Raw genomic sequence first — 27823 nt, 5'->3', positions numbered from 1 at the left:
TTTCTTTCTTTCTTTCTTTCTTTCTTTCTTTCTTTCTTTCTTTCTTTTTCTTTCTTTCAAGATTTTATTTATTTATTCGACAGAGAGAGACACAGGGAGAGAGGGAACACAGCAGGGGGAGTGGGAGAGGGAGAAGCAGGCTTCCTGCCCTGCTTGGCAGGAAGCCTGATGCGGGGCTCAGTCCCAGGACCCTGGGATCAGGAGCTGAGCCCAAAGCAGTTGCTTAATAACTGAGCCACCCAGGCACCCCTACTCTCTATTTAAACAAGTAAAATATCCTGCTATGTGTAAGATGGAAAAGTGTGCAACATGAATGGCAAACATGAAGTGGATGTGGTCCTACATTCAGATTCTAGTAGCAGGTAGATGATTTGGGTGCGTAACTACCAGACAAGGTAGAAAGGGAATGGATCAACAGGGACATGGGGAAGAGATTATGGATGTACAGTGTGATGCTGTATTTGGACATCATGTGGAAGGGCTAGAGAGCTAGGCATGTGGTCAGGATCTGAGGTATTCTTTTGCTTATGGGATTTCCTCTTTGTTGAATGCCCTTTTGACCAAAGAGATCAAGCTATCTGAGTAAAATAAGAAAAAAGTAGCATCTTAAAGAATGCCACTAGGCTCTGAGGATGTTTGTGTTACTCTGTCCCTCCCTAATTCAGCTCACCTGGCTGTTATTCTCTCTTTCTTGACCATTCAACTTTACGTTCTGTCTAAGGCTCAAAACTTTTCCTGATAGTTAAGATTATACTACTTATAAAATACAGGGTTCTAGACTACATAGCTTTAATGAAATACAATCATGGGCTTCCTAAAATTTCCTAAGTCACGAATATTATTGAAAAATAAGTAGACATCTTTCCAAAGAAGATTACAGATAGCCAAAAGATATATGAAAAGATGCTTATTGTCACATTATCATGGAAATGCAAATCAAAACCACAATGAGATATCACCTCACCTCTGTCAGAAGGGCTAAAATAAAAAAAAAAAACAAGAAATAACAAGTATTTGCAAGGATGTGGAGAAAAAGTAGCCCTTGTGCATTGTTGGTGAGAATGTAAATTGGTGCAGTCACTATGGAAAACAATATGGAGGTTCCTTAAAAAGTTAAAAATAGAAATACCATATGATCCAGTCAGTCCACTACTGGATATTTACAAAAAGAGAACAAAAACATTAACTCAAAAAGATAAATGCACCCTTATGATTATTGCACATTATTTACAATAGTCAAGACATGGAACATAAGCATCCATCAATAGATGAATTGATAAGGAAGATGTAATGTGTGTGTGTGTTTGTGTGTGTACCTATATACATATGCACATACACATATATATATACATACACGCAGAAGTATTTATAGTGTTATATTACACTGCCGTAAAAAAGGATGAGATCATGACATTTGAGACAACACAGATGGACCTAGAGGCTATTAGGCTAAGTGAAATAAATCAGGCTGAGAAAAACAAATACTATTATGATTCTACTCATAAGTGGAATCTAAAAATATGAATAAACAAACAAAGAACAGAATTAGACTTATAAGTACAAAGCATAAACTGAGGGTTGCCAGAGGGGAGGGCGGTGGGGTGTTGGGAAAAATGGGTGAAGGCCTCCAGTTATGGAATGAGTAAGCCATGGGAATAAAAGAGTATAAGGAATACAGTCAATTATATTGTAATAGTGAGGTAGAATAGACAGTAGCTATACTTGTGGTGAACAAAGCATAGTGTATTAACTTATCAAAACACTAAGTTGTACACCTGAAACTAATGTAATATTATGCGCCAACTATACTCAAATTTTGTGAAAATAAATAAAAGAAAAATAAGTTAACAAATATTTTTGTTTGAATTTTGAAAGTTCAAAATGAAATCTCCTTTCAACACATGGTGCTAAAACAAACATATGTCCACATTCAAAACAATGAAACTGGACACCTACCTCACACCATGTATAAAAAATCTTGATTTCCCTGGGGTTCATGAACTGTTTATAGAGAATATTATTGATTTTCTGCTCTCAAAAGTGAGGCCTACATTGGATGCTTATATCCTGGGAAGAAAATGAAGGTCTCTCTGACTGAGAACAGAAATAGCATTTGGATGAAAATGCAACATGATGTGTCTTTCTTCAGTCTTCTGACCAAAAGATCCACCAGGAGCACTCTCCTGTGTGCAATGTCTGTTGATCACAGAAGTGGCCTGTTTCTTCTCCTGTATTCCCCCCTCCACTTCAGTTCAGGGCCATCTTTACCACAGGATTAGATGTGCTCCTTGCACAATCCCAGAAGAATGACCAGAGTGACCCAATTATGTCATCTACAGATGGAAAACATGAATTTGAGCCAAACATCTAACAGGGCCTGAATTTTTGTCTTCATGATGTCACCCTGTCACTAAAGTTTGGAACCTGAAAAGCATATGTTTTCATGGCTGTGGGTGTTACTGAATGAGAATTATGCTTAATTTCCTGCTCTCTGAAGAGTGTTGGGAGAATGTCAGAAGGACGGGAAAGGATGGCAGATCACTGGGGTTCATTTACAGCACAAAATGTGCTTTGCTGAATTGGAATTTCAGGTCTGATGTCCATATTCAGTCAAGGGGAGTTCAAAGCTAGGGGGAGGAACAAGTTTGCTTCTAGAATGAGTTGTTGTTGTTCGTTTGGAAAGGTTTTGATTTCACCTTATATGGTTGTACATTGTAACCACAATATAGAAAAAATAAACACAATGGTTCAATGGATCTTAGGGACACCAGAGTGATGTTCATCCCCCGCTCCTGTTTGTGCATCCTCTGCTGCTGGAGAGAGTCAATGTGGTAAAAGTCTATTATTCATGGATCAATTTTCCAGGATATTTGGAGCATGGTTTCTTTTCATCTTTTTTGCTGCCTGCTCTTTAGCCATTACTCTCTAGTCTTCACCAGAGGCAACAAAAAGTAGTTAAAATTCACACAAGTCTGAATTTTACTTTTTCATAACTTTGATAAGAGATAAGTGAGGAAACGAAACAGAGGAACACACCAGGTGGATTTGCCGGGGGGCTCAACAGATCCACACTCAGGGCTCTGTACTGGGTTAAGAGGCACAGAAGCTAGGCAGAGTCTGGGGTGCCAGTGAAGATGGGATCTAAATGTGGACCATGAAATGAGAGATGGAACATTGCATGGAGTAGCCTGTGGAGGCAGGGAGACAACCAGGACTGAGTATGATTAAATGACAGAGGGTCACTAGTGATTCTTCCAAAGGAAGTGAGGTTGGGCTATTCCCATTATATTTGACACTTTTTTCATGCCTCAAGTACATACACGCCCCATACTATGTGTCACGAGGAAGCTTACCCTAATGTCAGAACGTTGGGGTAAAGCCCATGTTAAAAAAAAAGAGAGAAAGAATAGGAGGGTGCCATGAAGCTTCTTCCAAATCTTGGAAATGAAATAAAGACAAATTAAAATGTAAGGAATACTGTCATTTGGAAAAATAATTAGGGATGTGCAAAGAGTGTCACAGCGCTCATATTCTATGTAACAACTCCAGCTTTGGGAAAATAACCTCAAATACAAATACAGTTTTAATTAGAATTTTTATAGATCTCTAAAATCTGTAAGATCGATATACAAAGATATATGTCACATCATTATTTATAATCCCGAAAATCCTGAAGCAATATGTGTCTAATGGCAGCAGCATGGTTGAGTAAATTTTGGTATAACTAGAATATGAGGTTGCCTTTAAAGATGATGTCTCTATAAGATTTTAAGGACAATGTGTTTGCTACCATAAGGAGTAAAAAAGCGAATGTACAATGAAGTCTTAGCTATGTGAATCAGTGGAAAGAAAAATATGCTAAAATATTAGCAACTGATTTTTAGGACTGAACTGTGCATGATTTTTATTGTGTCTTCTAAACCTGCAGAGTTGCATGGGCAGCCATGAGCCACATGTGGCTACATAAATTGAAATTAATTAAAATGAAATTAAAATTAAAAGTCCAGGTCTTCACTTGAACCAACTGTATTTCAAGTTCTTGAAAAGTCTCAAGGAGCTAGTAGCTACTATATTTGACAGTACAATATAGAATATTTCCATCATTATAGAAAGTTCTATTGGGCATGCACTGATCAAGTGTTCTCTAATTAGAGTTTCTCTAATTTTCTGTAAAGGCCATGAGCTATTTTTATAACCAGAAAAAAGGAATAACAAAGTCAAGGTCCTCCTACACTGTTGGTGGGAATGCAAGCTGGTGCAGCCACTCTGGAAAACAGCATGGAGATTCCTCAAAAAGTTGAAAATAGAGCTAGACTATGACCCAGCAATCACACTACTGGGTATTTACCCTAAAGATACAAATGTAGTGATCCGAAGGGACATGTGCACCCAAATGTTTATAGCAGCAATGTCCACAATAGCTAAACTATGGAAAGAACCTAGACGTCCATCAACAGGTGAATGGATAAAATAGATGTGGTATATATATACAATGGAATACTATGCCATCAAAAGAAATGAAATCTTGCCATTTGAGATGACGAGGATGGAACTAGAGGGTATTATGCTGAGCGAAATAAGTCAATTAGAGAAAGACAATTATCACATGATCTGTCTGATATGAGGAATTTGAGAGGCAATGTGGAGTGTTTGGGGGGTAGGGAAGGAAAAAATGAAACAGGATGGGATTGGGAGGGAGACAAACCATAAGAGACTCTTAATCTCACAAAACAAACTGAGGGTTGCTGAGGGAAGGGGGGTATGGAGAGGGTGGTTGGGTTATGAACATTGGGGAGGGTATGTGCTATGGTGAGTGCAGTGTGTAAGCCTGATGATTCACAGACCTGCACCCCTGGGGCAAATAATACATTATATGCTAATAAAAATTAATTAAAAAAAGATGACTTGACTGTAGAAAAACCCAAGAGATTATGTGAGGAATGGCAAAACAGAATCAAGGTGAACTTGTATTTTAAGGAAGCAGTGACTTTAATGAGAGAGATTCAATATAATCGATAGTATTGTTTTCAACTTAAGTACAGGAAAGGTGTATTAACTGGGAGAGGGAGGGTCTACATATGACCCAGAAAAAGGAACCCAAAAAGGCAGGATTGGTCAATGTACCCCAGGATGGTTGTTGTGGTGAGGAAAAAAGCCCTATGATCATGGATTGATGCCTCAGAAAATAGCAATTTAATGGCTCCAGTAAGAGGTTGTCCAGCAAACCCTCTTGGTGGCTCCAACTCTCAACCTGACACTCTAGACTTTAGAAGTTGTTAGTGTCCACTGACACCTGCATCTCCTCTCGTTCCTGGATGCAAAGCTAAACAAGTGTTCTGGATCCTTCTTGCATCTTAGTGGAAACGTTTGCTCATTTGGACAATGGGTGGGAACAGGCAGGGCACCTACCACTTTCTGTCCTGGTTAGAAAAAGATCTACATAATCTTCCATGCCCTTATTTTCTCTACTTCCTGTGTCTATTGGGGAAGGACTCCAAGAGGATAGAACCACAGAATGAAATAAGCCCCAATCCTTAAGTTTCTGTTGGAGAACCGTGGAAGCTGTCAGAATGGAAATATCTGCAATGAACATGGGGCAAGAAATAAACCCTTGTTGGGCTACCCCAGTGAAATTTTGGGGGGTTGTTTGTGACATAGCAGCAGTGATACTTATTCTAACATATACATTCTAATTTGATCTTCTACGCAGAATGTGTTAATGCAGCAGGTCTGGTGACTTAATCTTTGTGTGCCTCTAGAGGAGCCTAGAACCATGACTGACCTTCAGCCAGTCTCCAAGAATGTGGTCCTTGGAATGTTCTTTATGTAACTGATGGATGATGTTGTTTTGTGCTCCAAAAGCAATGGGGTTTGCTCTACAGCTTGTCAGGATTGGTTAGCAAGCTTTATGATGTTTATCTGGTGTCTGGGTTGGGATTCTGAGTTCTGCTATCATGGCTGTTCACTGAGCAGGAATATACCCACCTGACCAGCCCTCCATAAAATCCTCAGACTCCAGTGGACTTCCATGAATATAGTTCACACATGGCCCTATAGTTTGCTGCTAGAGAGAAAGCACATCTTATCTGACCGGGAAGGGCAGTAGTTGGAAGCCCACATCTAACCTCTCTTGATTTCTCCCAATGCATTTCATTTTTCCACTGCTCTGCTTTTATTCCATATCCTTTGCTATAATAAACCTTAGCCATGACTAAGACCTGCTGCTGAGTCCTGTGAATACTCCTGGTGAGTCAATGAACTTGAGGGTGGTCATGGGGCTCCCCAAATGCCTCCCACCTGTAGAGGTACAGGCTGCAGTTGTGGAATGAAGAAGCCATGGTGATAGAAGTTACAACATAGGGAGTATAGTCAATGGTATTATAATAGTGTTGTATGGTCATAGATGGCAGCTATACTTGTGGTAAGAACAACACAACATAAAGACTTGTGGAATCACTATGCTATACCCCTGAAACTAACATTTTGCATCAACTACACTGCAATTGAAAAAAAGAGCCCTCCACTCCCCCCCAAAAAACCCCCCAAATTGAGAAACAAAATACCTCCTACATGAGATCTTTCTCTTGGAAAACGGAGCACAAACTGTCCAGAATAAGTATGTTTTCTATCTGGCACTTGAATATCTTACTACCACCTGTTGACATCCCAGCATAAACATCAAACTCCTGTGAATCTGGTTGATATGAACCCCTTCATAAGGGCCTGACTGACAACAACACCACTCATAACATCTTCAGAAGATTATCTGGAATTCTGTGACCACCTAATGATGTCCTTTCAGTGGCCAACCTGGAAGGCATTTCTTCAGTGTCTCATATGCGTCACTTAAGAATATGAAGCGGGGCACCTGGGTGGCTCAGTGGGTTAAGCCTCTGCCTTTGGCTCAGGTCATGGTTTCAGGATCTTGGGATGGAGCCCCGCATTGGGCTCTGCTCAGCACAGGGCCTGTTTCCCCCCATCTCTCTGCCTACTTGTAATCTCTCTCTCTGTGTGTCAAATTAATAAATAAAATCTAAAAAATAAAAAAAGAAGAAGATGAAGCAAGTTCAAGATTTAGGATAACGGCCATCGTGAGATAGAAACAAAGGCTATGGAGAGAGGTCCCATTTGCTGGTGATGCTGGGGAGGGTCCAGAGAGGAATTCTGCATGAAACACACCTGGAAGAAGGGACATTATTTCCAATGGGAAGAGTGATGGGGTGTGTGCATTTGAGACAGAGTCATCTGCCTCTGAAACAGGGCACCTTCAGGGACAAGGACTCTGAGGGCACTGGCTTGGCTCTATGAAATGTCTGAGATGGCAAGTAGTCTGGGAGGTATGATATTTAGGGTGAACTGTTGAGGGTTATTGAAGAACTGGCCTTCCTGATGGATATCTGTTTATATTACAATTAGCCAAGGCTGAGAGATCCTTATACCTTAGGGCCCAGGATTAAAACTCGTGCTGCTGAATCGCTCATAAAAGTCATCAAAAACACCATTTTCTAAATCCATATTGTCATGTAAGTTTGAATGTCATCATTTTTTCAATTGTCTGATGAGTACCCACATGACCTGACCCTGCCTAGACTTCCAACTGCCTCTCAAATCATGGGAGCCTCCCCTATGGTCACTTTGCTCCACTTACACTGGACTCGCTTCATGCCAAGTGCATCTCTGCCTCAGGGCCTTTGCACTGGCTGTTCCTTCTGCCTAGAATGCTGCGCACTGCCGCCCACATCCCCCTGGCTGGTTCTGTCTAGTTATTCAGATTTCTTGTCACAGTTACCTTCTGAAAACTACCAGCATCCCCCCAAGGGAATGTAGCCTCTTTCACCATGTCATTACTCAATTTCACTGACGACAGAGCAGAGATCTTCATTCCTTAGAACACGTTCTGCTTCTTTCCATCCCCTTGTGCTTATCTTTACCCTCTGGTGAAATTTCTCAGCCGGCAGGTAACTTCAGATGAACCAAAAACACTGTCTGCATGGATTTCAGTTTCATTGCAACTGGCCGGACACCCCTTCCCTGGTTGAAATAGCTATTCATTTGTCAAGCAACTTGGAAGACAATTGTCATCTGATAAAATGAGCCACAGTATTTCCTACAGGGTATACCATTGCTTAACAACAAATTGTGCAGATAGACTAAGGTAGTGCTTGGCAGCACATCTGGAGAAGCACTGGCCCTGGGTTGAGTGTAAAAATTCTGGAGGCACATTACTCTTTTCTTTCCGTGTCTGGGCAAAATCCTTCAATTGCAGTTTCTTCCCCAGTCCTTGGATAGTGAGTATCTGGGACAGAGTTGCCATTAGTGGAGGGGGAACATTTTAACAAATTGGGAAAGAGAGCTGGACCCTCCATGTCACTCACCTGCAAATCCACCTGAAGTCACAATCAACTTAGCCTTGAGAAATAGCAATGGAGGCTATCTCTGTGGGGGCTGACCCTCACCAGACCCCTTGCAGGGGGTGCATCTTGTAGGTTGTGTCCCTTCCTCCATGAATGAAATGATTTTTCCCACAGAGCAAACACACTAGACAGGGGCTGACAGAAGATGGCCCATGGGCCAAATATGGCCGGCCTCCTATTTTTGCGTGGCCCATGAGTTAAGAACGATTTTTGTAATAAATGAAAAAGAATCCCATACCATAGATCAGGACATGTAAAAATTATATGGAATTCAAATTTCAGTTTCTGTACATAAAGTTGCATTGAAACAGCCACACTCACTCATTTGCACATTGTATATGCTGTTTTTAGGCTACAGCTACGGAGGTGGGTTGTTGTGACAGAGACCATCTGGCCCACAAAGCCTAAAGTGTTACTACTATCTGGTCCTTCCCTTAAGAAGTCTGCCAACCCCGTTTTCAAGTCCTGAATGCCCCCACAAGCCTGATTTTAGGACTTCGATAAGCAAGAGTTCCTTTGCCTCTCAACATTAGTATTTCCTCATCTCCTCTGCCCTGAAAACAGTGTCCGCATAGCCCGAGATTTAAGGGGAATTCACAGGGGAAACCCACTTACGTAGGATCCATAATCCACAGCCAGGGTCTGCAGGGCCCATGGGAGACCAAGGCCAATGAGGATATCAAACACATTGCTCCCGATAGAGTTGGATACTGCCATGTCTCCCATGCCTGAAAAGACAAGAGGTCACTAGAGTAAGGGAGGTGATCTCAGGATAGTACAGGGGCTCCCCAAGGGACCCTGTCAAACTTTTGGTCTGACAGCCAGAGACTTAGCTGGCAGATCTGCTGGCTCATTTGCTAGGTGGTTCCCTCCCAGGCCACCACCTGTATTTTCAATGGGATAGGTATCTTCAGTAGCAAGGAATGGAATGGAATGGAACAGACTAGAATGAAATGCACATACTACTGAACTGCTGACCTTCAGATATGATCACTGGTGAAATGTGAATGATTCCAAAGACCAAATCTAGTTCCCCAAATTCTGAAACTTCCTTCTAGAAAGGAATAAACTTAACAGTTCTGTTAAGCCTCTCACGAGCTCACCAACTCATATATTTTACTACCATCTCCCAACTGCTCTACACTCACTTCAACTCTTTTTCTAAATAATTGAGCACTATTAAGAAAAACAGTGTAACCAGTAGAATTTCATGAGGACTTCTCGGGGACACTGCTCTAACTGTTGTAGCTACACACTGTATTTGTCAAAAACAAATGCAATCAGCACAAATCAGGCATGCACACTAGAGTGGGTTCTAGCAAAGGGCATGGCCTCTGGAAGGAGCGTCCATCTGTGAGCTTGGTTTTGAAGGAGGGGAGGCTGTGCCATACATTGAGGACTGACCTATGACAACCACCATTGTCAGGGTACTGCAGCTGGGTAGACCTTAGGCTATGGGTTCTGTCTTCTCTAAGCCTTGGTTTCCCTATCCATAGAATGGGGGACTGATCTTCCCTATCCCACAGAGTTGTTTAAATTAAATAAGATAACATACCTAGACAGCTTTGCTCGGTGTGTGACGCTCAGCAAAGGTTAACTCTTATTACATTTATTACTATTTTTAATAAAATAGGGGGTCAGTAACACAACCTCTAGAAAGGCCTCTGTGTACTACCTAGAAAATGTCTCTGCCTTTCTGAAGGGTAGATCTTCTGGCTTGTTTCCCTGTTCTTTTGATGCCAGTGAGCTTTTCGACCGACACAGCACTGAAGTCAACCATCACCTGGGTAATTGTCATGTGGATCCCCCAAAGCTCCCCCCAACCCATAGGTCTTCCTCCCTTACCCACCCCTGTCCCCATCTAAATGGAGGTCCCACCCTGTCTGGCCACGATGAGGCTAGCCATGCAATCGGGCACACTGGTTCCAGCTGCCAGGAAGGTGATCCCCATGATGACATCAGGAATTCCCAGTGTGTATCCAATGATCGTCACCTGGAAGAAGCAGGAAGAGGTGGTGAGTTGGGGGCTCATGTCAACCTGATGCACCAGTGGATCCTCTGCCCAAGAAGCACAAAAGGCTGCAAACTAGGCAGTCTCCTCAGGGGGCAATGTCTGCTCTAGGTGTCAATGTAGATGGCAAAGAACATCGTGCAGAGCAGACCAGGACTGCAGGTCTGGGAACTAAGATACAATTATGGAGCCCATGTTTCCCAACCAAAGATTAGTATTGTATACATCTTTCTTTCAGGTGAGGCAGGAGGCTTGAGAGAAAGTTTCTGAGAAAGGTTGACTTGGGGGACAGAATATTTGAATTCAGGATGGTCCTAGGATACCCCAGAATGGAAAAGTGGAGTCATAAATAGGCAATGCATTCTGGATGGTTGTGTTTCCTAAAATGGCTTTGGGGCAGAGGCTCTTTTGAGCCAGAACCCCACAACCAATGCCAGTTCTTAAATCTTTGTTTTAGCTTCAGAAGGGACCCTTGAGTGGTCACCTGGTCCATTGACCTTACTTTCTGGTTGACAAAACTATGACTTAGTTAAGGGAAGTGACGATGACAGCTGGGATGATTACTCCCCAATTCACATCTTTCCTTCATGTTTCCTTCATGTTCTTTGCCTTGTGGCTCTGCTGTTCTTCCCGTCAGAGCAGGTGGAATAGATTTTCCCCACTCCATTGATACTGGGCAGAAGTCAGAGGTCCAAGGTGCTAGGATGCACCTCATGTTTCCACTGGCCCTCTAGCATTCCAACAATCTGCCATGAGAAAAGCATTCCCTAGGTAGCCACCGGTCCAAGGAAAACGAGCAAACATAAGAAGTAGATATGAAACCCCTTGCTGCCTGAATCACATATAACCATGTTATGGCTTGAAGGAGAACCCTCAGTCAGTGCTAAGATTAGTCAAACCACGCTCAACCTACAGGTATGTAAGCAAGAAGATAACTTCTTGGGATTCTAAACCACTGAGTTCAGAGGTGGTTTGTCATGCAGCTTATTGAGGCATTAGCTGACTGATACAGTGACTGGGCTGACACCTCACCTCCGAGTCCCTTCTGATTGAGGGTATTTTTCTCTCTAAAGAGGTCTAGCAATGCTGTGGGTCCTCAGTACACTCACCATCCACACCATCATGTAGGAGAAGGCTGCTATCCACAACGTGGAAGAAGCAAATGTCACCATAAACCATTTTTCCCAGCGCGGCTTGTTGCAGTTGGGTACAGTGAAGTATAAGACAAAGCTCAGTGGCCAGGTGAATGCCCACTTCACTGTTTCCAGTTTTCCAGCTGGGAAAGGAAACAAAGACAAAAACAAAAATTAGTTAGTTTCATCTCTGTGTTTTACCAGCCCTCTGTGCTACTTGCCCCAGACATTTACGTCCTAATTGATGACCTGTGAAATCAGGCTTATTATATTGTCCTTTTCATAAAAGACACAAATGGCTTCCCACCAGCAGCAAAACCTAGCATACAAAAGCAAGCAGAATAAAAACAGTTATCCACCGCTCACCTGCTAGTTAGGCACCCAAATGACAGATGAGGCACTTCTGAGGATACAGGGCTGGAAGGATGGTTTGGCACATGTGGTCGGTGGCAAAGGATGAGGAAGATTCCCAGATGCAAGGGGAGGGGAGTGTGTGGGGATGCAGGTGAAGGTTAGGGAGGGGAGCTGGAAGACCACCAGTTGGCCTGGGGTCTGTTCTCCCCATGGTTAGATCTAATCTTGCCAGATTATAAAGCGTCAGTGGTCCCAGCGCCATCTAGTGGAGTTGCTCAACATTGTCAATTCCTTGAAATGAACAATGATTTGAAAGTTCTCAAGGTGGGGTTTGTATCTCAAATTGAAGTGAATTTGCATATTAGTCATTGATTTCTGGTTCTCTAAATACCTGCTGCCATGGCTAGTGATGACCTGATCTTATCATCTCTATGTTGCCTGAGCCCTGTGTTTCAGAGATACCCATAAATGCTTATTTTGGTGACTATGTTGCTATGAGTTCCTTGTAACCACAGATTTGACAAACCTTTCAATTCTCCTTTAGCCTTACATCCTGAGTAAGTGCTAACACTTCTGGTAAGAAATATGTATTGCATACACTCCCTGCTTCAATAGAGATAAAGAACCTCTCTGCCTTCCAGAAATTTCCTTGAGCCTCTTTCCAGTCAACCTTCCACCTTCTACCACCATAAATTAGTTTTCCCTGTTATCCACATTTAAATAAAGAAAATCACATGGCATGTGATTTTAGTCAACTACATTCTTTCAGCCAACATGTTTTTTGAGATTCATTCATGGGTCAGGAGTTCATTCTTAATTGCTTTGTAGTTTTCCATCCTACGGATACACAATTTGTTTATCCATTCTCCTCCGGATGGGAATTTGAGTTGTTGCCAGTTTTCAGGTATTACAACTAAAGGAGCTATGGATATTCTTGTATCCTTTGTTTTGTCGGCATGTTTTTCTTTCTCTTGGGCGAAGACCCAGGAATAGAATTGCTGAGTCACAGGGAAGATGTTTAACTTCGCAAGAAACTGCCGAGCACTTTTCCAAAATGATCATCTCATCTTATATTCCTATCAGAATGAAGGAGGTATTTGTTAAATTACACTGTGAACAGTGATTAATAAAATGTTAAATGAAAATTATTTCAAAATTTTATGCCAGTATCCAGCACTTTTCCAATTAGCTGCTATGCAGATACGGAGCTGGGAACGGATGGTGACAACCTTGAGACTGTTTGGCTGGATTTCTAAGCAAGAAAGCAGTCAGGGTTTTTTTGTGAGGGGCTTCCAAATGTTGTGGAGTCCTCCATTATCGTCAGACCCTTGGATCTCAAAGACATCCTGGAATTCGGCATGCTCCTAAAGCCTGTAACGTGGTGATGTCATTTTTTCATCGGGCAATGCCCTCACAGGCCTTGCAGTCCTCCGGATGCCCTTACACAGAGAGACTTGGTCCAGTTTAAAACACACACCCAATCAAAGTTACAAAGAAACACACGAATGGGAAGAAAAATGACTACAATCTTGCTTTGTCTTTCTTCAGAAAATAATAATAATAAAAAAAGACAAGGGAAGAAAAATGAAATTGGAACTTAAGACTGTGGGAGCTTAGAAAATGATACTGATTCAGTAGAACTGTAAGCAATATACGTTGTCACCAATGAATTTTGAGTTTTTTCTCTCACTGCTTTAGAAAAGTCTGACTTGACCCTGGAGGGGCCATATATCTAGAAAACAGTTTTCTCCATTTCATGATACAGATATTTTCTCTAAGTTACAGCTCCACTTGTAACCACAAACTTACAGTAGAAACTCAATCAGTATCATCTGGAAGTTACTTTTTTAAGTGTAATGTAACAAATATAACTCCTTGAGCAAACCAAGTGATACAGAAATGTGCTTTTTAAGCGATTTTGAGGAGCAGTCAGATAAGGAACGTACTTATATTTTTGTGTGTTCTTTTCAGTCTTTTTTTTTCCCCGCTGAAAGTGTGTTTACCTACATCCTTTGTAAATGTTTCTATTTCTATTAGTCAACAGTAAGTCTTTCTTCATGCAAGGGTTAATATATGTACAACTTATACTATGCATAGGTGTATATAACTTACATATATACTATGTGGATTTAGCCTCTACGTATATCATATGCACATATAAACACAGGAATGTTAATGTATGTGCACATTTTAGCTGGCCTAAATTTCTGTTTCTGAAAAAAGGGGTAAAATGTTTTCCTTTCCTGTTTGAGTCAACAGTATTTCTGGACATTTTCCCATCTTTTCTTCCATTGCTATGTGGTCTGCCTCTAGTCCCCCAGGGGACAGGTTTATTTCTTCACTTAACAAATATTCTTTGAATTGCACCCCCACCCCCACCCCCAAGGCCAGTCTGTGCCAGGTGCTGTTCCGGGTGCTGAGGACAGAGCTAAGAAAACAAAACTCCCTGAGCATGAACCTGATATACCCAAGATTATGTGATTCCTTGGAAAGGAGCCAGCAGCTGGGAGATGAAGTCAGGGACATGAAGTGAGGACTCAGAGCATTATAGTATCCCTTTGAGTGTGACTTGGCTCCAAAAAGCAAAGGACCTGTCCTTAAGTTGTATTCCTTATTGAGTTTTTACAGAAGTTTACTTCTATTGAGAAGAAGAAGTCATTGCTCATTCTTATAGACCTGGAGTTAAATATATCAATTTTCTCTAACTACATAGGCAATAAAAACACAGTGTTTTAGAATGGAAAATCTAGAAAAAATAAAAAAAGAATTCCACCTGGAGAAACACACTCATATTTTGGTATATTTCTTTTCAGTCTTTTTCTGTGGAAGTATGTTTGCCTATGTACACATGGAAATATTTCTTTCTTTTCTTTTCTCTTTCTTTCTTTCTTTCTTTTTTTTTTTAGAGAGAGAGAGAGCATGCAAGCGGGGGGGGAAGGGGAGGAGAGAGAGGGAGAGAGAGAATCTTATCCACGCCCAGTACAGAGCCTGATGCAGGGCTCAATATCACGACCCTGAGATCATGACCTGAGTTGAAATCAAGAGTTGGATGCTTAACCGACTGAGCCATCCAGGTGCCTCCACATGTAAATATGTGAATATTTCCATTTCTGTCAGTCAACATTAAGGCTTTCTTTACACAAGAGGTAAATATACATGTGCAATTTTTATAGACATACACACACACACACATACACATTTTCTATGTATAGGTATATATATGAATATATATTTTATGAATTTAACCCATATGTACATTATGAGCACATATAAAAATACAGGTATGTTAATATCTGTGCATAAACCATAAAAGCATAAGCTCAATATAAAAATGTATACATTGCATGAATAAACATGTCGTATGTACACATGATATCAACCATACACATGCACACCGCATATATGCACACACTTGTATGTACATGTATGTGCACATAGTGTATGTGTATACACACCCATCCATCCTAGGTACGCCTACATTTACATACTTCCACATAATTACTTATTTGTTACTTACACTCACTACAGTCAAGTCCTGGAGAGAAGAAAGCCCTATATCTGAGTGACAGAAACACAGAGAACCATGCCCCGACAAGATTAACACAAGGGGGAAAAATGTCCTCATCATGTGGACAGAGCTTTTTCAGGCCAAAGGAACTGGATGTGGGGCTCCTGGGACTAGGTCCTTCCTGCTCCTCGAATGCCATCTGCTGGCCCTCTCACTGCTGTGAAGGCTCTGCCTGCCCTGAGAGTGGGGCGGGTGCTGCTGGACATGCAGGCTGTGAGCCTCAGAGGGAAGTTCCTGAGTCCTGAAATGGGGTGTGGGTTTGGTGGTGGGAGGGAACAGAGGATAACTGGACAAACCCCCTCTCCAATTCAGCTGCAGCACCTCACCTCGTTCTGAATGAGGCTCGCCTAAGGCTCAGGAGAATGGTGAAGATTGCTGGCGTGAGTCCAGGATGTTACCTTCTCACTGCCTCAGGTACAGCCCCGGACAAGCAGCCCCAGTGTCCCCTGGGGGCTTGTGATAAATGCGGAATCTGGGCCTCCCCGCCAGAGCTCCCGAATCAGAGCCTGCATTTTTATCCAGGATGCCCTGGTGACAGGGCTGGTCTAGAAGAACCTAGTTCTTCTGGAAGAAGAACTTCCTTTCTTGGCAGCTCAGGGCCTTGAAATGAAGCAGAGACCCCAAGGAATGGCAGGACCAAGCAGAGCATCCTTTCTCCTCTAGTGCTTGAATTGCCAAAAGATGCAGGGTGCCTCAGGGGCGGGGGTGGGGTGGGGTGGGGTGGTGGAGATTCCTTAGCCCACACCAGCAGCCACGGCTCTTAACACATGAGGAGACAAGGTGATGTGGCTGGGAGGCCCCGGGCCACTTCATCTGCAATGAACCCCAGAGATGAGGAGTGGAAGTGAGCAACAGTTAGTTATAAGATATCTTGAAATCTCCCAGTTAGGTCTGGCATTTATCCCATTCAGGTGAGAAAAAGGAAATAAGTGACCTGAAAGGGGCCCTTTTGTCCCACTGAGTAATGAGACCCAGTTGTGGGAGCCAGATGAGTTGTCTGGTGCCACACACATGTCTTTGGTCATCTGCCTGGAAGGGTGTACATGGGGCTTCGGGGCCTCTGGGGGCGCCCCCCCCAACACTGGTCCCTTACAGACTCTTCACCTGGTCCAAGAGCTTCTTTCATCAGTGAAAGACTTTAGCAAAATAGGCATTTTTGGAACTTCGTTATGGGCTGTTGAGGGTGAGCTCTGAAAGCAAAGATTTTAGACGTAGACCCCCAAAAGTCTGTGCCCCGATTCTCAGAACCTGTGAAGAGGGGGCTGAACCATCAGTTCTATGACTATGCTCTGCTGTGTGGGAGAATCGACCTCCTGAAAGGGGATTAGGCAGGCGGGCCTGCTCTAGGCTCCTCAGAAGCAGAAGGGGAAGCCCAAGAGACTGGAATTGTGAGAAGGACGGAAAGCACCATTGGTGATGGGAAGAATGCAGGCTTCCAGGAGCAGTGAGCAGCCTCTGGCTGACAGCCAGCAAGGGAATGGGACTCAGCCTTCCAACCACAGGGAACTGGGTTTTGCCAATAATCTGCATGTGTGTTTGAGAGTGATTCTCCCCAGGGCCTCTGGGAAGGTCTATAGCCCTGTCTACACCTCTAATATGGCCTTTGGAGCCTCTGAAGCCCAGCCAAGCTGTGCTGGACTTCTGACCTACAGAACTGGGGGCTAATCAACGGGTGTTGGTTTAAATCACTCAGTTTGTGGTAATTTGTTCTACAGCAATAGAAAATGAACACAAAAGTTCATAAGGGGGATATAGAGGGCCTGGTTGCTTAATCTTTAAAATGTTTTTGTCCTGTTGATAGGGAAGAAGGTTGCCAAGAGTCAAAGATGGCAAAATGGATAAAGAGCCAGCATGCTTTTTTTCCTACCAAGATAAACCTCTAATAAGTAATGACTTAACTCTGGCTGGGCTGTTGGGACTTTGGGGTAAAAGATCTGTGTGGATATTCTTTAGTTAGTTTGGGGAAGCACTTGATGAGGTTGAGATCTGAGGGGCCCTGAGGGGACCCAGGAGCAGTTCTCATCCTAGGTACACTTGCTATTCCCTGGACCACAGAAAGGCCTTACATCTGAAATTAACAGAGAACTCTGCCACTCCACACCCACATCTTATCATTAAATGACCTTTCAAGTGGGTCAAGTAATACTTCACCAGAATTCAGTTCTCCTGCAATTTTAAACATCCCAGAGAAGTCACACACTTATTAAGCTCTCACACTGGACCAGGGCACTTTCCTGAAACAGTTGAAGATTCTGGAAGGTCTAGAAAATAGGTAGAATTTTTTGGGCTTGGTCCACCCATTCCACGAGTGGGTAGGATGGGGGGAAAAAGTCTTTACAATGGCCAAGTCATTGTTGGGTAGCAGTCAGAGGAGGACACTGCTTTGGTGGCTGGGGTCGTGAAAATTATACATGCCTGCTTCCCCTTCAAGATATCAGGGAGATGCCCTTGGCCAGCCTCACTGTGTGAGACTTAGCTGGGGCTGGGATCTATATCTCCTATGGTGTCCATCCTGGAAACAAGCAGGTCATGGGAGAGGAGAAACCTGAATGGGGTGTGTGAGGTAAAGGGCAAGAAGTGACTGGGAGAACAAAGACCAGCTGAGAAGTCTGCATGTTTCCCCAAGGCTGGCCTTGGCAAAACAGGTCCCTTGGCCAAATGTAATGGGATGGGTGAAGGTGGGTGATGTGTCTCTTGTCTTGAGCACCAAGCTGCCTTCCCAACATGGGTGATGGGCATTTCCTCCTTAGCCCCGAGAGGTTCCACAGAGCAGCTAAACTAAGCTAAGAGTCTTCCTTCGCAAAGTGCCAACAAATTATACTTGGTCAAAGAACCCACATTTCAACCCACGGTCAAGTGTTCCCATCTTGTTCATCTTTGGACCTTCTAAAACAGAGTCTTTCCCACTGTAGTAGTTAATATAAATATTTCTATGTTCATATAGAGATAGTTCTTTGAATCGAATGTCAAAAAGATCACCAAAGTCAAAGGCATCTATTCAGTGGCCTCAAAATAGCTCCCAAACCCAGCCTAGACATAGGACCTCTTACAGGGGAGGTCGAATGGCGTGTAAGGTCCTTCATCATCATCCTCATCCTCCTCTTCCTCTTCGTCATTCTCGTTGTTCTCATTGTCTTCATTCTCATTCTCTGTCTCATTACCAGCCTCTGCAACAATATCATCCCTCCGAGTCCCATTCACGCCTCTGTCTGGGGCACTGCTGGGCCCTGTCCCATTCTCCACGGTGTGCTTAATTGGGATTTTGATGGCCACCTCCGATTCTCCATTGGCATAGGCCCTACTGTTAATCAGTCTTTGTCTCTGGAAAGAAAAAGGCACATTCTTACCATAGTCAGAAGAACTGTAGATCTGCACACCCAGAACACCAGCTACTGGGATCTTTTTCAGGCAGCTGACAAGGAGATGCTTCCAGGAGATTCTGCAGTGAAGTCTTAAGGGATTCCTCAAAGTAAGAAGCAACTCAGACAACCTCCTTCTGGGAGGAAGGATTAACCTTTTATGACCCACTGGAGTGTTTTCTACCAGCATTCTTGATTCCTGTGCACTGTAGTATTATCTTTCTTCTCTGGACTGTAGGAATCCCTTGGACCATATGAGAGAAAGCCACATAGATGTGTCTGGACTAGTGTATCAATAAGGCTGTGACTCCAGAAACAGGGATACACAGGAAAATTCAGGTCAGAAACTACATTACTTTAAAATAAGGCAACCTTGATTTAGCAAGTACTTCTGTGCCAATTCACATCAGAGAGCTTTATCCAACTGGAAGATGAAAAGAAAAAGGTATGTGGAAGGGAATAGGAGAGTTTTTCTATATAACTGGGAGCCTGGTCATGTCTTTCAACACATGGAGAGAAGAGCAAGAACCAGGATGCACAGCTGGGCCATGGGCAAAGATGTTGGGAAGCAGCAGAGGGGTAATATTTTGTTAAATATAGAGTTTGGTATTTCTATTCTCAGACCAATAAACTTTCTCCCCTTCCCAAAGTCTCCCATCTCCGTCTAGCGGCAAATGGAGTGTGCTTTCCCAGATACCTCATTGATCAACATGCGACTGGCCATGGAGAGTCGGGTCTTGGGGGGAAAATGGCTGGTGATCATGATTCGAAGTCCAGCCTCAGAGAAAGAAAGCTGGTGAGGGTAAGCTGACAGCAGCTCATCTACCATAATCACTGACGCTTTGCGGTGGAAATTGGCTAGGGAAATTAAAAACATAAAATAAAGATATTATTGAGGCTAGAAGCAGAAAAGAGATATTTATTTAGTCTTCTTTCCCCTCCTTCGTCCCTCAGCCCCTCCTTCCTTCCCACCTACTCATTTATCCATCCATCTACCCATCTACCCATCTATCCTTCTTTCTATCCATCCAATCATCCATCCATCCATCCATCCAACCATCCATCCTTCCATCTACTCATCTATCCTTCCTTCCTTCCTTCCTTCCTTCCTTCCATCCGTCCACCCACCCATCCTCCCATCTACCCATCTATCCTTCCTTCCATCCACCCACCCAACCATCCATCCATCCAAGGAGCAAAATATGGAGAAGAGTCAAACTCTTCTTTCCATAAGGCTCATTGATAGCTCTTTTGAAATGACTTGAAACAATATAAGCATCATTCACTGGCATGGTAAGAAAGAGTGATAAGAAAGAGAAGTCCTCTGTATCTTCAAAGGATTTTTTTCCCACCACTCAGACTTGGGGCACAGGAAAGATCCCAATAATCTTTAGTAACCCTTTATGCCTTTCAAATGTCAACAATGTTCAATGTTCTGAGCTGTTAAAAGCTGCAGCAATGACTTTAGTGCCAAGTGGAGGGCGTAAGTGGGGAATTAGCACATTGCTGCAGCCCAGCCTATGAGCAAGGCTGACAAAGGGGCAAAAGGGTAGGTGAACCAGCTACATGACAGAGGCCCAAGGTCCAGAGTGGCCCGAACTGTTACACAACATTTTCTGGCAGTCCTGATAAATAAGTTTCACCAAGGCCCAACACCCTCTCTACAAACATGTGATATGAGCACACAGCTCATAGGTGTCTAGCCACACACTCTGCTGGTGGTCACCCCTGTTTTCCAAGCCACTAAATCATGAAATGATCTCTGGAAACATGGACTAATATGAGGTAGCTCTTTTTGGTTTCCTAAGAGTATTCCTTTAATGGTTATAAACTATCCAGAAGAGAAGAGATTCAATGAAATCCTTTTGTGGGATGGCACTGCATACTTAAGTCTTTTGCTAAACATAATTAGAAAAGTTTATCAAATAATTGATTTTCAAATTCTAATAATTACCTCAGATTTAAAACTCAGATTTGAATAACCTATAGATTTTCAAATTTCTTTTGTGTTTTTCCTGCAAAGCAACCATATGAGACCAAGAAGAAATAAACCCACACATTTTTAGAGAAGGTTAAAAGAAATTGAAAAACCAAACACATTCTAAGGCAAAAGTAAATGATAAATTTCTGTGTTCCTCTAAGGAAGAATATTCTTTATTAGGGAGCACTATCTTAGTTCTCTCAGTGTATCAATTGCTTAATGAGAATCTATTGAATACAAGAATTGCTTCGAAAAAAGGAGGGGCAGCAATTTTCTGTTATTTTGCAGCCTGGATACAGAGGTAATGTAGCCTGAAAAAGAATGTGGATATAATAATATACTAATAGCAACTATCACTAATGGGGTAATTTATATACTTTATCCCCTTTACTCATTACAATTATCCCCATTTTGCAGAAGAAAAAATTGAGGTTCAGAAAGGATGGTTAATTGGCTTCACAGTCAGATAGCCCAAATGTGACAGAGTCAATACCTCAAGACCCCTGGTCTTGTCTCCTTTATTGTCCTGTCCTAAATCCCCTGTGTCACTGCCAGCAAATGTTTTACGCAATGAAGTTTCCCAGGGAGCTCATCACCGGGTATGCCTGCCCGAAGATGTATCCAAAGGGAGGCAGGGAGGCCTGGAAGCTTCTCTCCCTTGGTCTCCTCTGGGGCAGGCAGCCTCCCACCAGCCCAGCCACAGTACTCCAGGGGTGGCCGTGAAGGTGGGCAGCCAGGCATCCTCCCAGTGCTCCCTCCTGGGACCCAGGTTGTCCGCAGGTACCTTTCTTCAGTAGCACCACAGTTGCGTCACAGTTGCTGCTGTCGTCAATTTCAGCATTGTTGGCCAAGCCATTGACCATGTTTCCAGCACCTTTCGTCCTCCTTTCGAAGCACTGATGGATGCAAGCATTATATCTGAACAAAGCAATGAGCAGAAGAAGCCCATCAGCTTGTGTGTCCTGCAGCTCTCAGTGCAGGCACATTGTGGGGGACCCCATACTTCAAATTATCATTATTCTGTATTCATGTCCCCATGGAGAAATGCAATCGGTCCTATTTTCTGAGTGAGTGAAAATAAAACCAACATCACATAAGTAAATAGAGACATACTTCTTTCTTTGCAAATTTTCAAGGTTGGTGGTAGCATTCTGGGATTGAACTCCCTTGCTCACAGTCCATGCTTGGAAGGGCCATGATGAGACTCAGCAGGATGGACAGGTCTACTTTCTCTTGGCCATGTCTCCAGGACACACCCCTTTGAAGGGCGTGCTGGGTGGGGGAAGGAAAAAGTGTCACATCCATACTGCTGCCCAGTCCCAGTGCGTCATGGTCTGCGGGCCACAGGCCAACTGGCACTCTAGGTCTCTGTTTGGTTTTTCTAAAACCATAGGTTGTGGTCCTGGGAATCTCTGTACATAGTGGGCCACAATTCCAGGTCAGGTGGTTGGCTTTAGGAAACAATTCTGGACTATGATTTTCCAGAATGATTGGGTGAAAACATTGTGTTGTCTTTCTTTTAGTCTTTTGTGTTGGAAGGGAAGATGCTTATATAAATTCCTAGCATGTTTTTGGCAGCTACATATTTTTACAATATTAAATATCCTTTACTATTAGAAGACCCCCAGAGAGGAATCCTAGAAAACTCTTGGGGAAACACAGCCAGGCAGTTTCCAGAGCATTGGAGGCCACTGCTATTTTTTTCCCCACTCAAACAGCTAAAGGCATCAGTGGCTTACTAGTCATAGGACAAGCCATGGGACAACAACAACATGTTGCCCCAGCTTGATCTCTGGCCTCCCAGAGGAACTGCAGCCAGGCATGGCAACTCTAAATGGCCAGCTGGTAGGCCCCTCAAGCTGTATTTCCCCACATAGGCTTCTCTTCCACATCCTTTACTGCTACAGGCTCTCTGGAGTCTCCTTCACTGGCACATATTTCTGTTCTTCAGAAGAGCAGCTCTGGGTGGGTGGGCCATCATGGTACAGATGGAGGGACCCTCTGCGGCTGGACAGCCCCTTCCTGTACTCCCTGGGAGCTTATGGTTCATCCTCCATGGCATGAAGGAGACTAGAAAACTAGTCAAAAGTGATGATGGTTTCTGTGAGAAGGTAAGTGGGCAGGGCAGTCCTGGGACACTCTCAGGCTTTATATGAGGCAGAGAACAGAACCAGAACATCACTTTTTTGCAACCCTAAAGAAATAATGGGGCCAGATCTTGTGCATGGATGGCTCCCAACATTACTGACAGAGCGACTGGAAACATCAGTGTGCCTGTTGGTGGCAGAACTCACCGCCACTTGGGACACAGTCTACCCTAAACTGGATTGATGGCTGGCATACAGGAAACACAGGTGTCAAAGGAACAGGACACACCACAGCACGGGATGTAATCAATAATTTCCAAACTGTGGGAAACTGTGTAGCTAACAACCCAACCTCATCAAAGAATAAATTGCAAGGAAAAAGAAAACCAGAGGGGGGATTCATAGATTAAAAGTCTGAGCAACCAATGATAATGAGTGGGATTTATTTGGATTCTGATTTTAAAAAATATTTAGGAGATTAAAAGAAACTGTAAAAAAATGGCATTCGTGAGATCAATGAAAGTTTGAATATTGATTTGATATTTAATTCTATTGAAGAAATAGCATTAATTTTGGGTGTGATAATGATGTGGTGGTTATTATGTGAAATTTGAGTCCTTTTAGAGACGTATCCTGAGGTTTTGATAGATGAGTTGGCATGCTCTCTTGGGCTTCACACCATGTGGCGGGGAGGAAATGGGTAGTGGTGTGGGCTGCTGGCGGTCAGCGCTGATGATGAGCATGGGGGGGCTTTCATACCATTCTGCCAGCTTTTGTAAATATTCAAATTCTTCTTAATGAAAAAGTGTCCCCACTTTCTTACTGACAGAACTATGGAGGAGAGGCAGAATTTCTATCATCTTGACTCAAAATCCATTTCCCCACAGAAATACCAACTTGCATGAGGCTTTGCTTTGAAAGTATAACCATGCGCTACACATTTATTTGGCTTTGGAAAACAAAGTAAGAACACTATGCCTAGTATTATTACGAGAGCTTTCTTGACATTTGATAGTGGTAGTAACTTAACTATGCTGTCCCATTTCATGCTTAAGAACAACCTTTGTGGTAGGAGGCATTAGGATCCCCGTTTTGTAAGCGAGGAAACAAGAGATTCAAAATGGCATTATAACTTGGCCGCTGGCAAGTGGCAAACTGTGAGGTGTGACCAGGCAGGACTGAACGTGCAACCCTTGATCTCAACCACCAGACTACATTGCCTCACCTGGGGACCAAATCCCAAGGAAGGGACCCAGAAGTACAGAAATCAATCCTCACCAAGTCCAGGTATGCCTCATGTTCCCTTAAGGTTTCTATCTACTTGGCCAAACCGAAATTGCTTTTTGACCTTCAGACAGAATGTTTAAAGTCATCCACCCAGGAGGCAGCTGACAACTCTAATATATGCGTTTTTTAACTGCTGGTATTCAGTTTTATATTTTTAATTGAATGTTTTAAATTTTGTGCTTGCACCCTGAAGCTATTTTATTGTGGAGCATGCAATTTTATAAATCAGATTTTATAAAACCCCATGATTAAAGCCTCTGATTGCGGACAGGGATGGCTAAAGAGCAGAGATTTCAATTTAGAACTTGCGACCAGAATTTATGCAGAAAATTCTGTGAGCACAGTAGCTGCCATTCCCTGTTTTATTTGTATCCTGCTGGTTTGAACAGCTGGCAGGCTGGGAAAGTTGAGGCATCAGCAGAAACACACCTCATTAGCTTTCACACTGGGCACAGTTTGGGGGAGAGGAGAGAATTTGTTCACAGTGTTATCTTAATGTCCACATGCCCTATCAGCAACACATGGGCTTTATGATGGCTTGGTAGAGGGGTGCAATGGTCACAAGATACATATTAGCAAAATTCCTCAACATTCTTTCCCTTTAGACTAACTCTGGTGTAAGCCCTCCTTATTTTGTAAAGCCCCCAGTGAGTGCACTATGGGATATGCTGTTTCTAAATTTGGATTCAAAACCCAAGACCAATGTTTAATATACAGCAGACAGTCAATTCTTCTGCAAAAATCGACTGATTCACCCTTTCAAAGGGGAAGAAAAGGACTCTTGACTCTTAGGGAACTCAAACTTAGGGCCTCAACAAATTTAAAAAAAAAGTGAAATAATCAAATTTAAAACACATTGAAAGAAGATGTGTGTATTGTTGAGACCTCCCCCTATTGCTGAGACCACTGATTTCCTAATGGTTTTGCTATTTGAGAGGAGGAGCAAGATGTCTTCAGACACTCTCCCTTTGGAGTCTAGAAACTCTGAAAGGCCTTTGGGCCAACTCTGGTTTTCATGGGAGCCCATCAATTGGTATTTTAAGATGGAAGGTGAGTATTGATTTCTTCAATCAAGGTTATAACCAGGGTGACAACCAAGGTTATCAAGGTGATAACTAATTTCTTCGTCAGTTATCCTGTGGTAATCCTACACCAGGCTACTCTAGAAATACTCTCTTCCAGTAACAAGACCCAGATATCAGGTCCACACTGACCACTGGATAGCTCCTGAGGGGAAGGCTGGATGCCATATTGAGTGGACTGGCCACTGACTACTTACAGCCCACAGTGGACATCAGCTGAGCCAGCTCCTACATTTACTGTTCATGAAATGTCTGCCAGTGGCCACGCTGATTTCTCAAAAAAGGTCTCTTGGACACTAGTGGCCGGAACTAATTTTTGTCAGACTTTAGTAGAAAAGACACTTTGTCATGTCAAATTCCAGACCACTACCTGACACGTCCAACTGGCAATTTCTGATCATGTGGTACTTTCTTGCCCCCTGAGAAGGTAGTCACAAATGCTGGGGAAAGTATGGGTCAATTTAGAATGAAACAGTTCCCATGGGGTCCATCAGCTGCAGCATGGAATGGCTCTGCATTATTTACGAGCTCCTCATCTCAATGGGACTTGGCAAAAAGATGAACCAGGAGGTTCACAGCCATGGTGCTTACATTTTGCTTTAGAGTATGGGAAACACCAGCAATATAATTCTTGAAACACACAGGAAGCCTCCCAGACTCGGGGGGGGGGGGAAGAACCTATGGAGTGGTGGTTTCTAAATATATCCACAAATTCTTTGAGACCCCTCCTTTCAAATGGTGAAGCAGACCCTCTGAGCGTGGGCTAGACTCACTTCTAATAAACAGAACAAGGCAGAAGTGACAGCGTGTGACTTGTGAGACCAGATTAGAAAAGGCACTGGGGGTCCTTCTTGTTCTCTCTTGACTCACTTGCTCCCATGCTGTGGAGACACTCAACCAGCCCTAAGGAGAGGCTCATATGCTGAGGAACTGAGGGCTCCAGCCAACAGCCAACGTTAGCTCACAAGCAGGTCATTTTGCAGACCCAGTTAAGTTGATGACAACTACCCCAGCCAATCTCTTAACATTGTACAATCTCAAGGAAGAAAGGAAAACCCTGAGCTAGAACTCTCTGGTTATGTCCTCTTGGATGCCTGACTCAGAAACTGTAATTAGATAATACATGCTTGTAGTTTTAAGACACTACATTTTGGGCTCATTTGTTACACAGCAGTAGGTGACGAATATGATATAAATAATGCAAGTCTGCAGGTATTCAGTCCATGGTTTTAGTTATCTCTTAATTAGCTCTGGTCCCATCTTCGTCACCCTACAGAGAAACATGACTTAGTGAGTTTTACCTCCTTTCCTGTTATGAAAGAGATTGAAAACAGCCCAAAACTTGGTTGCCAGATATTAAAGGGGGGTACAAGGATTTGAGAGGTTTCTCAAATTAAACACTTAAAGCTTTGATTCCATTATCACAGGGGGGTTTGAAGGGTCTTTGCTATTGCCATGGATCAGAACTTTCAGTACTGCATGTAGGTCTGAGGGAACCGAGGAGACTGTGATCATCAGCACTGAGAGCCAGCTTGCTACCTGCCCTGCCCCCATTCCTTTTTCCACATTATCCCGTCATGCTCGATGTAGGAAAGAGTTTTGGGAAAGAAAACTGAGAAGGCATGTTACTTACTTCATGATGACAATATAGATGAGATACATCAGCACGAGGACTAACGACTCCCACCTGTGTAAAACCAAGAATGGCTAGTTAAAGAAAGTCATCACAGGCAGATGTGCAACACACCAGCCGATCTCGAAACATCCATGCCACATGGAGGACAGTTACACCTGGCAAGCAGGGCGAGGAGAAGCCACATGTGCAGACGGGTTACAAGTATTTCCTGGTCTGTAGACACAGCTTCCAATGGGATTGCTTTCGTTCTCTACCTAAAAGGAAAATGCTCCTTCCCTTCCGTTATTCACTCACCTGAAAGTTCTCTGAGAGCACAAGTCTACCATAATATTGCTGATTATAGGCCTGTATTTATAAGCCCGCCCATAGCTTAATCATTCACTAAAACTATTCAGATATATTTATAAAGAAATATAGAGAAATTGACAGGGATGACCCAGGGATTGCTGGACAGGAGAAGACAGGCATATGGAGAGAGGGAGGGGAAGGGGGAAGAGAGAAAGGGAGAGAGAAGGAGGGAAGGAAGAGGTTGGGAGAGGAGGGAGAGGAAGGAAGGGAGAGGAGGGAGGGAAAAAGAGGGAAGGAGAGAGAGGGAGAGAGGCAGAAGGAGGGGGGAGAGGGAGAGGGAGGAAGATGGAGGGGGAGGGAGAAAGTGAGGCAGGAGGAGGGAGAAAGAGGGGGGGAAGAGGGAGGAAGGGAAGGAGGGAGAAAGGACACCTGGGCAGGGAAAGTGCCAGCAGAAAGGATAAGAATGGACAACTGGAAAATGGTCAAGAGAAAGTAAAAAACCCAATGAAATGTACCTTGAGGTTCTGATAATTTGAATACTCCTATTTTATTCATTTTAGTAACTTCCAGTTTCAAAACCAAGGAATTTGATTTCTAAGTTCCCCTTTTAGCTGTAGAATTGA

At 43.2% G+C, this 27823-nt stretch overlaps 1 protein-coding gene across 1 annotated transcript in view; it reads right to left on the bottom strand.

The window, feature by feature from the left end:
• Window positions 1-27823, bottom strand: part of SLC24A3 (solute carrier family 24 member 3) — a 484555-nt gene that overhangs the window by 18563 nt on the left and 438169 nt on the right. The window contains exons 9-15 of the mRNA XM_032859275.1: window positions 26910-26963; window positions 21605-21738; window positions 19537-19697; window positions 18531-18801; window positions 11535-11701; window positions 10293-10407; window positions 9030-9142 (exon numbers count right to left, since the gene is read on the bottom strand). Of these exons, the coding sequence (XP_032715166.1) occupies window positions 9030-9142; window positions 10293-10407; window positions 11535-11701; window positions 18531-18801; window positions 19537-19697; window positions 21605-21738; window positions 26910-26963 (1015 nt within the window). The remainder of the gene's footprint in view (window positions 1-9029; window positions 9143-10292; window positions 10408-11534; window positions 11702-18530; window positions 18802-19536; window positions 19698-21604; window positions 21739-26909; window positions 26964-27823) is intronic.

This window comes from Lontra canadensis, unplaced genomic scaffold (assembly GCF_010015895.1).
Source record: "Lontra canadensis isolate GAN:19392208 unplaced genomic scaffold, GSC_riverotter_1.0 scaffold16, whole genome shotgun sequence".
Classification (NCBI taxonomy): domain Eukaryota; kingdom Metazoa; phylum Chordata; class Mammalia; order Carnivora; family Mustelidae; genus Lontra; species Lontra canadensis.
The sequence above is the reverse complement of the archived record's forward strand: the minus strand, read 5'-3'. Positions and strand labels throughout refer to the sequence as shown.